Source organism: Protopterus annectens, chromosome 2.part1, assembly GCF_019279795.1.
Source record: "Protopterus annectens isolate FY-2018-M chromosome 2.part1, PAN1.0, whole genome shotgun sequence".
NCBI classification, from domain to species: Eukaryota; Metazoa; Chordata; order Ceratodontiformes; family Protopteridae; genus Protopterus; species Protopterus annectens.
In genome coordinates, this window is record NC_056729.1 from 1,758,504,905 (window position 1) to 1,758,521,865 (window position 16,961).

General features: G+C 39.9%; 1 protein-coding gene across 1 annotated transcript in view; it reads left to right on the forward strand.

Moving 5' to 3' along the window:
* The window catches only part of DISP3 (dispatched RND transporter family member 3), a 2,757,501-nt gene that overhangs the window by 699,706 nt on the left and 2,040,834 nt on the right, over positions 1-16,961 (forward strand). Inside the window, exon 2 of the mRNA XM_044063608.1 lies at positions 12,126-12,263. Coding sequence (XP_043919543.1) covers positions 12,189-12,263 — 75 coding nt within the window. The 5' untranslated portion in view covers positions 12,126-12,188. The remainder of the gene's footprint in view (positions 1-12,125; positions 12,264-16,961) is intronic.

A 16,961-nucleotide genomic window follows, 5' to 3' on the forward strand; every position in this document is an offset into this window, starting at 1 on the left:
AAGAACATTTCAGCTAACATGCATTTTTTTAGATCCCACAGCAACTGTCAAAAAAGAGTAGGGGAAGTTCACCAAAGCCCTTGCCAGGTTTTCCCTAGTAGTATAAATACCACCTTAGATCCCCCTTGAAAAGAGGCTACTAGCCTAGTGGGACGAACCTGGTCAACAAAAGATAAATAAATTTACTTAGTCATAGAAATTTTTATGGGATTCTTCTTATTAATTGGATCATTTTACACAAATATTCTTTAAAGAAAGAACTGTTTTTGACCTAAATGAAACAAAATCACTGACACTAATCATAATTTTACTTGAACAAATTCATTTGTTATTGTAATAAACCAGGCATGTAGTCAGTGTCAGTATCTCAACAGGTATTAAGTTTTCCTTTTCTGCTAGAAGATCAGAAGGACAAGGGTTCTATTCCCACACCAGGTAGCTTGATTAATGTTTTAAATCTTGCAGTGCAGCATAAGAAGGGTGCTGCACTCCTACATGTGCCATCTTTTAGACAAGATTTTAAACCAAGGCCCCATCTGCCTAAGTTTGTAGAAGCTCATATGGATGGAAAAGATCCCAGGACACTCATAAAATGGAATAAGGGAAGTTCCATGGTGCCCTGGGTAAATGTCCCCAAGTCAGTATGAATACCACATCAGATATCCCCTGGAAAGCAGCCATAGGCCTAGTTGAATTAATTAAATAAATAAATAAAAATGATCATCAACAATATTTAGCTAATCACTCATTAGTAAGACTCCCAATTTCAGGGTAAGATTATATTGAAAATAGTGACTGTCCATGACAATATTGTCTTATGGGTTTTCCAAGCTAAAGTGGCATGTTGGAGAATACCTGTATACCACAGACTGGATAGCTGGATGTTTTTCTGCAAAGTATAGGATACAGAGAGCAATTTCCAGTTGAGTGAAGGTAATACAATATATAAGGTATGGCTAGATTTTTTATTTTAGGCAAGACAGCAAAGAGAACTATTTAGGTTAACAGTGAATTTTTCAGTTTTGTTAAAGATTTATTAACATAGGTAAATAAATTTAAAGTTTGCATAAAGGAGAGTTGACAGTAAATAAACCATGGTGATTTGTGTACGATCTTTTAGGAATAGTTAGAGTCCACTGAGTTATCATTAGATTGATTATTGAATGTAATGCCTCTTTTGGCATGCATTTGTCTAAACATGTTATTCATCGTAAGAGACCTCAATAAAAAGATCAGTGGCCACAAAAATCATAGTTATCAGCACAAACTAAGAGCCTTATCTGCTTTTCTTATAGACTCCTCCACAGGGATCTGTATCTATCCTTTCAAGCCATGAAAGATCCAGCATTTTTGACCTGACCTCCGGTCCCTTCACACAGCAAATCCTTGCACAAAAACCTGGTTAAAGGCATGAAACTCTCATCAACAGTAAAAATAAGACTCTTGGTGTGATTGATTCAGATCTCAGTGTATCCCTCACATCTGGAATGAACATCTACTCCATGTCAAGCAGAGCAGCATCCTTGGCACCTTAAAACTAGATAATTGAAGGACAGACTCACATTCCACCTTGGTCTGTCTTGTATTGCCCTCTCTGAGGCTGGAGGGCTCTTTTAAATAAGGGTTATTGGCTAGGCTTGTAATGGTCTGCAGTCTGACTGTGTAATACTTAACTATGAGTAAGCCAAGATTTTGATTTCCTCTTGCTACAGCTTTGGAGATATACTAGCAACATTTCAGATGTTGATCACCGATGGCAACAAATTGTTTAAGGCTATTTACTTATGTCTCCTAATGCCAGAAACAGAGGGAATGCAGAGGTCAGTTGCTAGAATAGTAGCAAATGGATTATAAACAACATGGTCTTAATCTTGTTGACTGACATCCATTCTTGAATTTTTAACAACTTCTTTAGATGGGTAGTGATCCCAGTGTCTATACAGGCAGAATACAGAAAACATATTGAATGACATGCTGGATCAGAGGTCATGAGTACAATCATATGAGGTAGTGGCATCTATGCCAGGGAGAATAGGGCAATGCAGCTGTAACATATGCCAGCATAGCTGGCTGGAGTTTTGAAAAGAATTATGTGTCATTTCACTGTCACACTGATTTGTGCATATGCTTGTGTTAAAAATGTATTTGTAAAGTTGCTTGTGTTAAAAATGCACCAACAGTGGGTTGTGCTGGACAGAAAAGATAAATATATATATATATATATATATATATATATATATATATATATATATATTTTTTTTTTTTACAAAAGGGTTTTTAATTTCTGTTTAATGAACTATACTGATGCATTCTATCATTGTTAACCTTTTCTTATCATATTTACTTTGAATTCCAATGAGATAATCTGTAATGTATATGTGCAATGTGTACTATGTATTTATTTTTCTGGAGATTTTCTCCCCAGGACTCCGTTGAAAATGGGTTCCTTATTACCCAATGGACTATCCTGGCAAACAAACAGCAAATAAAGTAACTAAATAAATATACATAGATGTCAGACAGTATTATTATAATTGATTAAATGTATATGTTTTAACAGAGAATTCTGGAAGGGAAGAGATTAATCTCAGTCCAGCTAATTTTGAAAAATAGGCTTAAAATGAAATGGATTGGTTTAAGCCATAAAGATTTTATCTTTCAGGCATGATTGCAGCCAGAGACAAAATGTCTGGGAAAACCAGGACTATGAATCTTACTGTATTGTCCTTAGGGGTGAACTAATTGCTTCCTTGGAAAGGTGGAAGTTTTTGAAATTGTTTTATAGCTTTCAGATGCTGCAACAGATCTTAGCAACGCTCTGGGTGTGTACTGTACCAGTCAAGTGACTGCATGTGATGTCATTGTATAACCAGCACTGAAATGATTCTTTAGACAGTGAGAGATGTGATGGAACTATAGCAGCAGCACTTTGTTTTTCAGAACCTGACAGAAAAGATCTCTCACAAATATCTCACACAACCACACACCTCATCTTGTCTTTCTGTAGTAAGCAACTCAGCACTCATCATCTTGCATTGGTCTATAGTAAGTAACTTAACTAGGGAATAGTAATTCTTTAGTCAGTCAGGAGAATATAGTGAGATTAGTTGAGTATTGATTTTCTGCGTCTGTGTTAGTCAATCCAACTATGTTATTTTTTATATCTCCTGTAACTGAAACTCACTTGTTTATTGTAAATAGATATTTAATGTTTTCATGATCTTTTATTATTTATTATTAAATATATTTAACTAACTTTTCATTGTGGTTGGTGTTTTGGAGAACGTTTTAACCTTTGAGAGTACTTGGTGACACGTGGCCGCTCCTGAAAGCCTTGCTGTTTGGTCAACACTACCATTTCACTCAGTATAATTGGGTACCCTTATAAGAGCCTTAGAGTAGCTGACTGGTGGCAGTGTAATTAACCTCTAGTCTGGACAGAGGGGGCACAGCTGCTAAGTCTGTGTCAGCCTTTCCTAGGTGTGTGTGTGTGTGTGTGTGTGTGTGTGTGTGTGTGTGTGTGTGTGTGTGTGTGTGTGTGTGTGTGTGCGTTCATGTGAAAATAAAATAATCCAAGTGTGTGTTTCAACTACTTGGAATAGGGACACACAGCTCCAACGTGGTCAGCTTGAAGTCTATTTTGGGGCCTGGAGATAGACAGAGAGTCCAGCCCCAGGTCAGAAGTGTGTTCCTTGTGTGTTCTTAAGGGAAACTGTGCTTGGTGCAGAGAGCTGCATCTGAAAATACTGTGTGTATCCATTTTTGTTCCTAGTAGCCATCCCTCACAGGTGTCAGTGGTGCGGATTGAGGCTCCTTGATTACTGGCTAGAGTAGGGACCATCACAATGAGCACGCTGTTTACAAACATGTTGAAAAGCAGTGAAACATGTATAGACCTCTGAGAGCTTCTAGCATGGATAGGGTTTCACTCCTGTCATACAAATTGTATAAGGTCTGAAGATTTTGCAGCATCATGTATACTGTCTTGGTTATTTAAAGGTGCGATCAGTACAGAGTGGAAGTATGTGTTGAGTGCTTTGGTGAGGTATATAGATACCCTTGTGAAACAACTGAAAATCCATTTACTGAAAATTCATCTTTAAAATATTTCAGCTCTAGGATTGACTCAAGTATCTGTGAGACATCAGACTCACAATTTGTTACTGTGTGCACAATCGTGTGATGTATTTAATTCGTCTTGACTACTTGGTAGAATTTCCACCCTACCCTACATCCTTTCGGAACATGGAATCACTTACTCATCACTCTCACACGGGCCCTTATTTGGTCACTGTACATTCTACATGTAACACATCTGTCAGTTCCTTTAACATGAAATTAAACTGGACCTGTCTATTCAGATATTACACCAGAGATTCACTTTAGTGCTCACCCTGTCATATCTCGCACATACTCTAAATCTGATTCACTGAATGGTCTGTCCCCTGCATGCATGCTTCTTCCTTACTTACTTTCCTTATGTATTTATTTGTTTATTTATTTACTTATTTAAATGGATTAACTGGAGTAGGACACAGATCATAATGAACCAAAGTCAGGTTCAGCATGGATAACAAAAACAGATTTGTAAACAATTTCATAGTAAAAGAACAGTAAAATATGTGTTGCCAACAACAAGATAAACAGTGGGTATTCTATACATTGTAGTGTGTGGAGGGGCATTATTACACTCCAAAGTTTGGGGGGAAACTTGTTAAGAAGGTCCCTAGTGTAAGACCTGAACTTAACAGGGGTACTTAAAGACTTGTTAAACACCCCTATTCACTGTTAAAATTGGCTGTGGTGCTAAAGACTAGCAGTTGACAGAATAAACCAGCATGTGACAAAGGCAGAGGGTTAAACAGCTTTTAAAGGCTTTTGGAACTTCACTCATCCACACGTATTATCAGAAAGTGTGGCACGATTGAGTGCCTAACAGCCTTTAAAGCGATTCTATCGAGTGGCACATTGATACTGACTGCTGCCTATCTGACAGCCTAAAGTGCTTTGAAAGCTGGTAAAATGCTTGATGCACCTGCAATATATATGTTCTCAATATGGATGACAATATTTACTTCTCTAATTTTCTTATTAAGGTGAGTATTTTATCACACGTTTCAAACAAAAAATAAGCTGGTTATAATTGGACACCTGATCATAATCATCTACACGTGTACAGAATTTATCATGCAGTAAATAATAAAAGCTGTTAGATAAAAGTGGTTTTTAGGATAACAGCACATAAATGAGAGCGGGAAATGGAAAAGAAAGATGTAAACGAATCATGAAGGCGATACGATGGAGATTTAATGGCTCTGAACTGCAGTAACGTATATAGAGGGATGCTTGATGAAAATAGTTTATAGAAGTTAAGTGATGTGGCCTGAGCGGTCAGTTGTATATGTGTTTTTAATTGGGTTCGAAACTTGGTGCAAGAAGCCAAGTCTTTGACATGGGTGATAACGGACTCGCAGACTCTGGGATCAAGAATGGGAGATTTGTGCTTTGTATATTGATGTCTGATGCTTAAATTCCTGGAAAACCTATTTTCTTCTCAGGGCAATATCCAAGATTCAGTTTTTTAGGTTGAATCTAGCTCAGACATGCTTATTAAGACATAACCTATACTGCAGTAAGGTACAGTTCTGTAATCTAACCAAAATAACACAAATTTATATGCCATACCCAATACTATAGTCAACATTTTTTTCATTCCTACCTCTAATGTCTGAGGATACATTTTTGCTGAGCCATTTGTAACTGGATTCTGGTGCAATTTTTCAATGAATAATTCTGTTTTTCTTCATGAAATGACAAACTTGTTGACATGAATCGCATACTATTTTCTGATGTTCTTCGTATTTCACTGTTGCAGTCATCACATTTGGGTTATCTTCTTGCAGTAGCCCTCAGTCAGCCTGATTATCAAAGTCTTGGGTCCTGCATTGGTTGCTGTCTCATCTTCCATGATGTCAGATAGTCAGGGGTATAAAACATGCAGCCAATGCCATTACATCAGTCTTTCTTGCCGTGCGGTGCCAGAAGCAGAAGCAGTTTGCAAGTGCCAGTCGGCCGACTCCTGAAATTTTCATTTTTGAGTTTCAGAACCGAAGTCTTCAACTTAAGCTAAGTACCCCGTTGGGGAAGCTTTTTCTTGCTTTAAACTGATGTCAGTAAATGTCGATAATGGTATTTCTTATGGAAAGCAAATACCTCATAAAGATTTTCATTCGTACTGTATTCCTTGCCTAGGCCCTGACCACGACGTACCTCGCTGTCAGTTTTGTGCCTTATTTAAACAGCGAACTATTCATCGGTGGTATATTTACGCTTCTAAATATTTTGGTACTCAGTTCAGTTACCCAGATATGGTTTCATTAAGCCACCTGACTGCCAACATTTCAAAAAAAATGCAAAGATAAAGACAGAGACAGGCTGCCTAGGTCCAAAGCTGCCGACGACACTTTTCCTAAGCTAATCGCCAGTTCGCCGGTACTCAGTGAGGCGCTTTCGTAGCCCATGATACCCGCTACTTCAGATTCGCAGGCCTCTACTGAGCCCCATTCAGAGTCCGGTATGCCATGAGATGCTTCAACTGTGGAACCTGCAGATTTCTCTACCTTGGATGGGTCCGGAGCCACTGTGCAGGCACTGGCTTCTGAGGGTGTATTCAGGCCTACTGACTTGCATATTAAACCGACACCATCTTCTTCTTCAAGGCCTAAAACTCGATCCATGGCTAGAAAACCGATGCCCAGACTGCATGGTCAGGCCTCTATGCCTAAAAAACAAATGATAAGAATGGCAGAGGACCTTATTACTTTAATCAGGGGAAGCTATCCTTCCTCCTCTAAGAGACCTAGGACTGAATTTGCTTATGATACTTTTGATCAGGATTCTGAAATTTCTGTTTCCTCTGATGACCAGGATTTACCCTTATCTACCTATGAGGATTCTGATGCAGAGAACTCTATTCCCTCTTCTTCCCCTCCAGAGGATTCCTCTTTTGGTGAAACCCTGAATACTCTTAGGGAGCATTTTCCATGGGAAAGCCAGGATTACTCTGATTCTAAAAAGTAGCTTAGGGATTTCTTACTCCTGCTCAACGCAGGTCTTTAGCTATTCCCCCTGTGCTGGACATTGTTGATGATGCCTTTTCGGAATCTAGCTTGGCCCCTGACTCTTTACCTCCTGCTCCCAGAAAACCTGATAGATATTACAGGATTCCTGACTCTCACAAGTTCCTTTTTAAAAATCCTACTGCGGATCCTGAGACCATTTCACAGGGACCCAAGGGCATTAAGGCTACTACTGCCAAAAATCCTACCCCCTCTGATAGAGATTCCAGGGCGCTGGATAGATGGGGTAAGAAGGTATACACTTGTGCAACCTTGGCCATTAGGGCCTTAAACTGCCAGTTTCATATGTTAAAGTATCAGCAGCATAAAATGATGTTGATTCCTGACTGTGCTGAAAATAAGGATTTACAGGATTTAATGAATTCTGCTGAACAAGTTGGAAAACATACTTTGCAATGTGGTTTTGATTCACTAGAGGCATCTTGCAGGGCTGCTGTCACTGGGTCTGTACTTAGAAGGCATGCGTGGCTTATGGAGCAGTCTTTTCCAGATCATGTTAAAGCTAAATTGCTGGATGCTCCATTATATCAGGACCGCCTGTTTGGCAACAAAGCAGAAGAAGTACTTAAAAAGATGGAGGAAAAAGCTAAATCTATGCAAACTGTTAAAGATTTCCTACAAGTACAGACTCCAAGATTTAGTAGGCATTGACCTTTTAAGAATTGGTCCTTTCCTGCTTCTTCCAGGCCTTCTCAGTCCAAACCCAGAACCAGCAGAACACCCAGGCTTCAGTCCTAATGTACGCACAGGACTAAGCAGTGGGGGGCTCCCACTTCCAAATCAGGGAGTAGTAAGACTCCCCCTATGCTAAACTGTCTCAATGACTTAACTTTTAAACTTCCAAGCCCTTCTCAACTGATTCCTCCTTTAAGGGGAAAGATTGCTCTGCAGGCAAAAAGCTGGGAACTCATTACCCAGGAAAAATGGGTTTTAAATATAGTTTCCCAAGGATACAGATTCTACTTCCACACATTACCAACCCCAAACGGTTGGCCAGATCTACCCCCAAATCAGTGGGCAGAGGCTCAAAAGCAAGTACTCTCTCTCTCTTAGGTATAAGGGCTATTCAAACTGTCCCAGAAGAGGAAAAGTGACAAGGTTTCTACTCAAGACTTTCCCTGGTACCCAGAAAAGACAATACATGTCATCCTATCCTGGACCTTTCTATCCTAAACACCTTTTTGGTGATCCCAAAATTCACAATGCTAACTCTTCACCATTTATTTCCTATACTAGGCAAAGATGGCTGGTTGGCAACACTAGATTTAAAAGAAGCCTATCTGCACATCCCAATCAGGGAATCTTGCAGAAGATACCTACACTTCAAAGCAGGTTCTCTGCACTGCCCTTTGGCTTATCTACTGTGCCCAGGGTATTCACAAAGTGCCTAGCTCCAGTCATTGCATTTTGCAGGCAAAGAAATATTCAAATATACCCATACCTGGACGATTGTCTAATTCAGGCAGAAAGCCAGGACATACTTTTGAATCATCTGGCATTTGTACAAAAGGTGTTAACTTGTCTGGGCTACACCATAAATGAAAGGAAATCACATCCGGTACCCTGTCAACAAATTCTATTCCTGGGAGCAAGCTTGACCACAACTTTCCAGATGTCTTTCCTCATGCCAGAGAAACAAATTCATTTGACAGCTTACTTCAAACTAATGGCCACAAACTAATGGCCACAAAAACCCTGCTATCTGCAAGACAAATACTGCAAGCCTTGGGGTTCATGGCCTCCTGCATTCTCCTAATTCCATATGCAAGACTGCTTATGAGGAAACTACAATGGTATCTAAAAAGCCTATGGGTGTCAACATTCTCATGATCTAGAGGCAATGATTCCTATCATACAGTTAGAGTTCTTTGGTGGGCAGAGGCCTGCCACCAAAACAAGGGACTACCATTCACTCTACCCCCTGCTGCCCAAACCCTAACAACAGACACATCAGACTATGCATGGAGGGCTCACTTGGCAGGGAAGTGCATTCAGGGCAAATGGAACCTTGTCAAATGCACCTGCATATCAATCAAAAAGAAATGTTAGCTGTACAGAATGCTATGACAGCCTTCAAGGACCACATTCTTTCAGGACAATTAATGGTAAAGACAGACAACACCACTGTTATGTGGTACATAAACAAGCTGGGGAAACCCACTCATACCCCCTCTGCAGACTAGCCATGGCTCTGTGGAACACAGCCTTGAGCTATCAAGTGCACCTACAGGCTCAGTTCCTGCCAAGAAAACTAAATACACTGGCAGATGAACTAAGCAGATGTCTCATGGACCCACATGAGTGGAAACTGGAGCAAAAGATGTTCAACATGTTGATAAACAAATGGGGGAGCCCAGATATAGACCTGTTTGCCTCCCCCAGAACTACCAATTGGACAAATTCTGTACAAGGACTCCCCACAAACAAGCTTGCAAAGTGGATGCCCTGTCCTTCACCTGGAAAAAGTTTTCAGTTTATGCCTTTCCTCCTCTGCCTCTCCTCTCCAAGGTACTACTAAAGATCAAACAGGACAAACCAAGGACGATACTGATTGCACCAGACTGGCCACGCCAGCACTGGTACCCCCTCTTGTGCAGTGTGTCACTGCTGGCTCCATGGCACCTGCCTAAGACTCCTACCCTGCTGTCCCAGCAGGAGGGCCAGATTCTGCATCCTCAGCTTCAAACCCGGAACCTGCAGCCTGGCTAATTACCTGATTTCTCTGTTACCATCCCACAGTAAACAAGTGTTGGATGTCATTCTGGAGGCAAGGAGGCCTAGTACTAGAAAATCTTATGCTGCAAAATGGAAAAGATTCTGTTCCTGGAACCAAACCCAGGGGATGGGCACAGCAGTGCCCAATTTACCTCAGATTCTTAACTGATACTTAACTGAGATGCTTCACAAGGCCTCTTCCTTTTCCTCCATGAAAATTCATGCCTCATCCATTTCTGCTCATTACAACACAGAACCACCCCCTACTCTCGTCCACTGCTCAAGCAGTTCCTCAGAGGGGCCAAAAACGCTGGACCACCCAGGAGCGCCCCAACTCCAGCCTGGGACCTTAACTTTGTATTGGAAAAACTCACTCTACCTCCCTTTGTGCCAGCTGCAAGTGCAAAGTTAAAATTCTTTTCTTGGGAAACATCCTTCCTTTTAGCCATCACTTCAGCAAGAAGGGTGTCTGAATTGCAAGCCCTTATGGCAGTGGAGACTTTCATCATCTTTCATGCGGACAGGTGTCCCTCAGGACCAATCCCTCCTTCATGCCCAAGGTGGTATCCAGTGTGGCTCTTAATCAGTCCATTCATTTGCCAACCTTCTTTTCTAATCCACAGAACAAAGGGGAATGGATACTGCACTCCTTAGACATGCACAGACAACTTAGATTTTACTTGGACAGGACTAAACCTCTCAGAAAACTGAACAGCTGCTGGTGGCATTTGCTGCAGGGGCAGAGGGAAGGCCATTTCAAAGCAAACCATTTCTAAATGGATAGGCCATTGCATTAATTTCTGCTATAAGCACCATGGAAAACCTATTCCACAGGGGATAAGACCACACTCAACCAGGGTTGCATCTACCTCTACAGCCTTTCTCAGTGGTGTCCCTACCAAGGATATCCTAGAAGCTGCTGCCTAAAGTTCTGTACATACTTTCACCAAGCATTACCACTTGCCAATTTTCTCTAAATCCAGAACTGGTTTTGCCACTGCAGTCTTGCTGGGCCTTATAGCTGGTCCTAATGCTATCTAAATTCCTCCTCCCATCCTTAGCTTTGGGAATCTACCCAAATGTGATGACTGCAACAGTGAAACACAAAGAACATAGTACAGTTGTGTACACTTACCATAAATGTAGATGTTCGAGTGTATTCACTGTTGCAGTCCTGGTTACCCTCCCTCCAGCCCCCTGACTTATTTTGGCTATACCTCTATTCCTCTTTAATATGCTTAAAAACTTTTTGGTGTATTTGCTTTTTTGTTGGAGGTATAACCTTGTATATATATTTTATTGCTTCCCATTAGGGGGCACCTGACATCTGGGGCAAGAAAAACTGATGTAATGGCGTCGGCTGCATGCTTTATACCCCTGACTACCTGACGTCATGGAAGATGAGACAGCAACCGATGCAGGACCCAAGACGTTGATAATCAGGCTGACTGAGGGTTACTGCAAGCAGATAACAAAAATGTGATGACTGCAACAGTGAATACACTTGAACATCTACATTTATGGTAAGTGTACACAACTGTACTTTTTATCTTCTGCTAAAGATTAAGTTACAGTTTTTTCAGTCTGCTGAGGTTAAGCTTGTGAGGGACAAATCTGCTGGTGGGAGGATGGCATAATGGTTAAGGTGTTTACCTTGGAGACACAAGATGCAGGGTTTGATTCTCACATAGGGTAAATGGCTCAGCTTAAAATGGCCCACAAGGGCAGTTAGCCTAGTACTAATCTATGAACCTATGAACTTAAGAAACCACCATCTACCCCACCCCTGGATGAGAGATCTAAACTGCTCACTCCCATGCTTCCCTGTCTGTCCCTTCCAGCACCCACCCCCACTACTCAAACCTAGGTCGACTGGATCATAGTCATGACTTCCACCCACATTACAGGGCAAACTGCATACAGGTTGGACTCCGGTGCATATCTGGTTGTCATTCCGTTACATTGCACAGTCGCAGCCATTGCTTAGTCTTAGTGCACTGTCACTCTTTCATGCTTGTATTTGTGAGTAAATTAATACATTATGCACTGTGTATGTATGTATTTATGTATATATATATATATATATATATATATATATATATATATATATATATATATGTGTGTGTGTGTGTGTGTGTGTCTGTCTTTCTTGAAGTGTAATGTAGGCTTAATAATAGGATAACAATCTTAATCAACTTAACAGAAAATAAGCATCTGGTGTTCTGGAGATTTGCTGCAACTGATACATTTTTTTATCTATTTCGTTGGCAGGTCCTGGCCTCATTTCCTAATCCCTCAGGTCTTGCTTTTATCACTAGGATATATAGATTTACAATGAAACATACAAGTGCTCCTGGCTATAATGATGGAACCTGGCTTTTGCCTGAATATCGTTCAGAAGAAAGTTTGGTGAGTAAAAGTCCAACTATTGATGATAAATATTACTTTTTAGGATAAGTATCTTTCATAAATAACATTGCTGGTGTGAGAAAATGTGTTTCCTTATACAAGGGCTGTCTGTAAAATCTGTGTCTTGCAATATGAGGATACGATTCCCAAAATATTGTAACTTATCTCTCAAGGTCTTTTAGGGATGTTGAGCTCAAGGGGAGAATAAATCAAGTTCCATGCAATGGGATGGGCTAGAAAGGCTATCTATTATGTCTATGTATGTTTGTTAATACTGAATGGCAAAGCAGCCTCAGTAATAACCTACTTATTAACACTGAGCACCACTGAGGTGTACTCTTAACCATATTACTGTAAAGAGAGGGATGCTGAATATTGGAGTGAATTTGCTTGTTTGCATGACAATACTTATTTATTTTGAATGTGGTAGTCGAGTTGGTGCACTGGTCTGAGTACCCTTTTCAACCACAAGCCCTATAGTTTGGAAAATTAAAAAAATGTCTATTCAGTCAGCCTGACAGACTGACACATTACATTTAGTCTTTAGTTTTTTTCTTTTAGGACAGAAGGTTACCCATAATTCTTTAATCATAATGCTTCAAATACTTTATGTCACCACTAACTATAACTTGTGAACATTAAATGTTATGGTCTGTTCAGGCTTTGTACTGCTTTTCCTGAGTATTTATTTATTGATTTATAATTTGATAACTGTGATATCATGTGCTGTATCATGAAGGGATTTCTGACCTCACCTGGGTGTTGTACATAAAATAAGGAATATTTTACAAATACAATTAGAAGATATAGTGACCTTGTGAGGCACATACAGAAGTCCACATAAAACCATAGTCAAGGAATATTTACACTTTCAAAAAAATCTCTTCAGTCATACTTTAATGGGAAATATAAGGCATTTGGCAGTAATTTACATGGAAGCAGGCACCAAAAAGGGTGTGTACTTCTCTGACTTCATGCCTAATAATAATATTTAATTAATTAATTTATTTGTTTATATTTATGTTTGTTTACCAATGTAGTTTAGTAACCATGCTATAGCATTTCATGGTAACTGTTGTTTTGCTTTGCACTAGTATGTTCTGATACTTCTCTGGTGTGCATTTGTGAAATAATGTGTCTGTCTGATTTACTGTAGTTTCCCACTTGTTACACAGCATTACAACTGGCATATTTACCTCTTGTGATACCTCATTACTTGTACTCTATGTGGGATGCATTTTGTATGTGCCATACTTTTTCAGTTGTCTGACAAAATGACTAGCGTTATGGTTAGATGGATGCATACACACATGGTGTACATATTGCTTTTGTATGCATGCACACCTCTGGTGTACATATTGGTTCTGTATGCATACACATGTGGTGTACCCATTGGTTCTGTATGCATACAAATGTGGTGTATGTATTGGTTCTGTATGTATACACAAGTGGTGTACATATTGGTTCTGTATACATACATATCTGCAAATTATACATTGGTTCTGTATGCATATACCTGTGGTGACCATACTGGTTCTGTATGTATACACCTGTGGTGTACATATTGGTTCTGTATGCATACATTTGTGGTGTACATATTGGTTCAGTATGCATACACCTGTGGTGCACATATTGGGTCTGTATGCATACATATGGTGTGTACATATCGGTTCTGTATGCATACACGTGTTCTACATATTAGTTCTGTATGCATACACATGTGGTTTACATATTGGTTCTGTATGCATACATACATGGTGTACATATTGGTTCTGTATGCATACACAAGTGGTGTGCATACTGGTTCTGTATGCATACATACATGGAGTATATATTGGTTTGATATGCATACACATGTGGTGTACATATTGGTTCGATATGCATACATATGCGATGCACATATTGGTTTATTATGCATACACATGTGGTGTACACATTGGGTCTGTATGCGTATACCTGTGGTATACACATTAGTTCTGTAGGCATACACCTGTGATGTACATATTGCTTCTGCATGCATACACCTGTGGTGTACACATTGATTCTGTATGCATACATCTGTGGTGTACATATTGGTGCTGTATGTATACACCTGTGGTGTACATATTGGTTCTGTATGCATTCACCTGTGGTGTACATATTGGTTCTGCATGCATACCCATGTGGTATACCTATTGGTTCGTTATGCATACACATGTGGTGTACATATTGGTTCGGTATGCATACACATGTGGTGTACATATTGGTTCTGTATGCCTACACATGTGGTGTACATATTGGTTCTGTATGCATACACACGTGCTGTACATATTGGTTCTGTATGCATACACACCTGTGGTGTACAAATTGGTTCTTTATGCATATACCTGTGGTGTACATACTGGTTCTGTATGCATACACATGTGGTGTACATATTAATTCTGTATGCATGCACCTGTGGTGTACATATTGGCTCTGCATGCATACACATGCGGTGTACCTACTGTTTCTGTATGCATACACATGTGGTGTACATATTGGTTCGGTTTGCGTAGACACATGGTGTACATATTGGTTCTGTATGCATACTTACCTGTGGTGTACACATTGATTCTGTATGCATATACCTGTGGTGTACATATTGGTTCTGTATGCATACACATGGTGTGTACATATTGGCTATGTATGCATACACATGTGGTGTACATATTGGTTCTGCATGCATACACACGTGGTGTACATATTGGTTCTGTATGCATATACACATGGTGTACATATTGGGTCAGTATGCATACACATGTAAATATTCATTTGGTATGCATACACTTGTGGTGTACGTATTGGTTCGGTATGCATACACATGTGGTGTATGTATTTGTTTGGTATGCATACACATGTGGTGTACATACTGGTTCTGTATGCATAAACACATGGTGTACATATTGATTCTATATGCATACACATGTGGTGTACATGTTGGTTCTGTATGCATACGCACGTGGTCTACATATTGGTTCTGTATGCATACACACATGGTGTACATATTGATTCTGTATGCATACACGTGGTGTATATATTGCTTCTGTATGCATACACATGTGGTGTACGTATTGGTTCTATATGCTTACACATGTGGTGTACATATTGGTTCTGTATGCATACACCTTTGATGTACATGTTGGTTCGAATTGCATACACATGTGTAGTACGTATTGGTTCTGTATGTGTACACGTGGTGTATGTATTGGTTCTGTATGCATACACATGTGGTGTACATATTGGTTCTGTATGCATACACCTTTGATGTACATGTTGGTTCGGTTTGCATACACATGTGGTGTACGTATTGGTTCTGTATGCATACACATGCGGTGTACATATTGGTTCTGTATGCATACACATGTGGTGTACATATTAGTTCGGTTTGCATACACATGTGGCGTATGTATTGGTTCAGTTTGCATACATATGTGGTGGCCATATTGGTTCTGTATGCATACACATGTGGTGTACATATTGGTTCTGTATGCATACACCTGTGGTGTGATTATTGGCTCTGTATGCAGACACACATGGTGTACATATTGGTTCTGTATGCATACACATGTGGTGCACATATTGGTTCTGTATGCATACACACGTGGTGTACATATTGGTTCTGTATGCATACACCTGTGCTGTGCTTATTGGTTCTGTAGGCATACACATGTGGTGTACCTACTGTTTCTATATGCATACACATGTGGTATACATATTGGTTTGCATACACACGTGGAGTGCACATTGATTCTGTATGCATATACCTGTGGTGTACATACTGGTTCTGTATGCATACACATGGTGTGTACATATTGGCTATGTATGCATACACATGTGGTGTACATATTGGTTGTGCATGCATGCACACATGGTGTACATATTGTTTCTGTATGCATACACACATGGTGTACATATTGGTTCAGTATGCACACACGTGTAAATATTGGTTCTGTATGCATACACACGTGGTGTACATATTGGTTCTGTATGCATACACACATGGTGCACATATTAGTTCAGTATGCATACACATGTGTAAATATTGGTTTTCTATGCATACACACATGGTGTACATATTGGTTCTATATGCATACACATGTGGTGCACATATTGGTTCTGTATGCATACACACGGTGTACATATTCGTTCTGTATGCATACACCTGTGGTGTGCTTATTGGTTCTGTATGCATACACCTGTGGTGTGCTTATTGGTTCTGTATGCATACACATGTGGTGTACATATTAGTTCTGCATGCATACACGTGGTGCACATATTTGTTCTGTATGCATACACATGTGATGCACATATTGGTTCTGTATGCATACACATGGTGTGTACATATTGGTTCTGTATGCATTCACCTGTGATGTACATATTGGTTCTGTATGCATGCACATGTGGTGTACATATTGGTTCTGTATGCATACACATGTGGTGTACATATTGGTTCTGTATACATACACCTGTAGTGTGCTTATTGGTTCTGTATGCATACACACATGGTGTACATATTGGGTCTGTATGCATACACCTGTGGTGTGCTTATTGGTTCTGTATGCATACACATGTGGTGTACATATTGGTTCTGTATGCATACACACATGGTGTACATATTGGTTCTGTATGCATACACATGTGGTGTACATATTGGTTCTGTATGCATACACACTTGGTTTA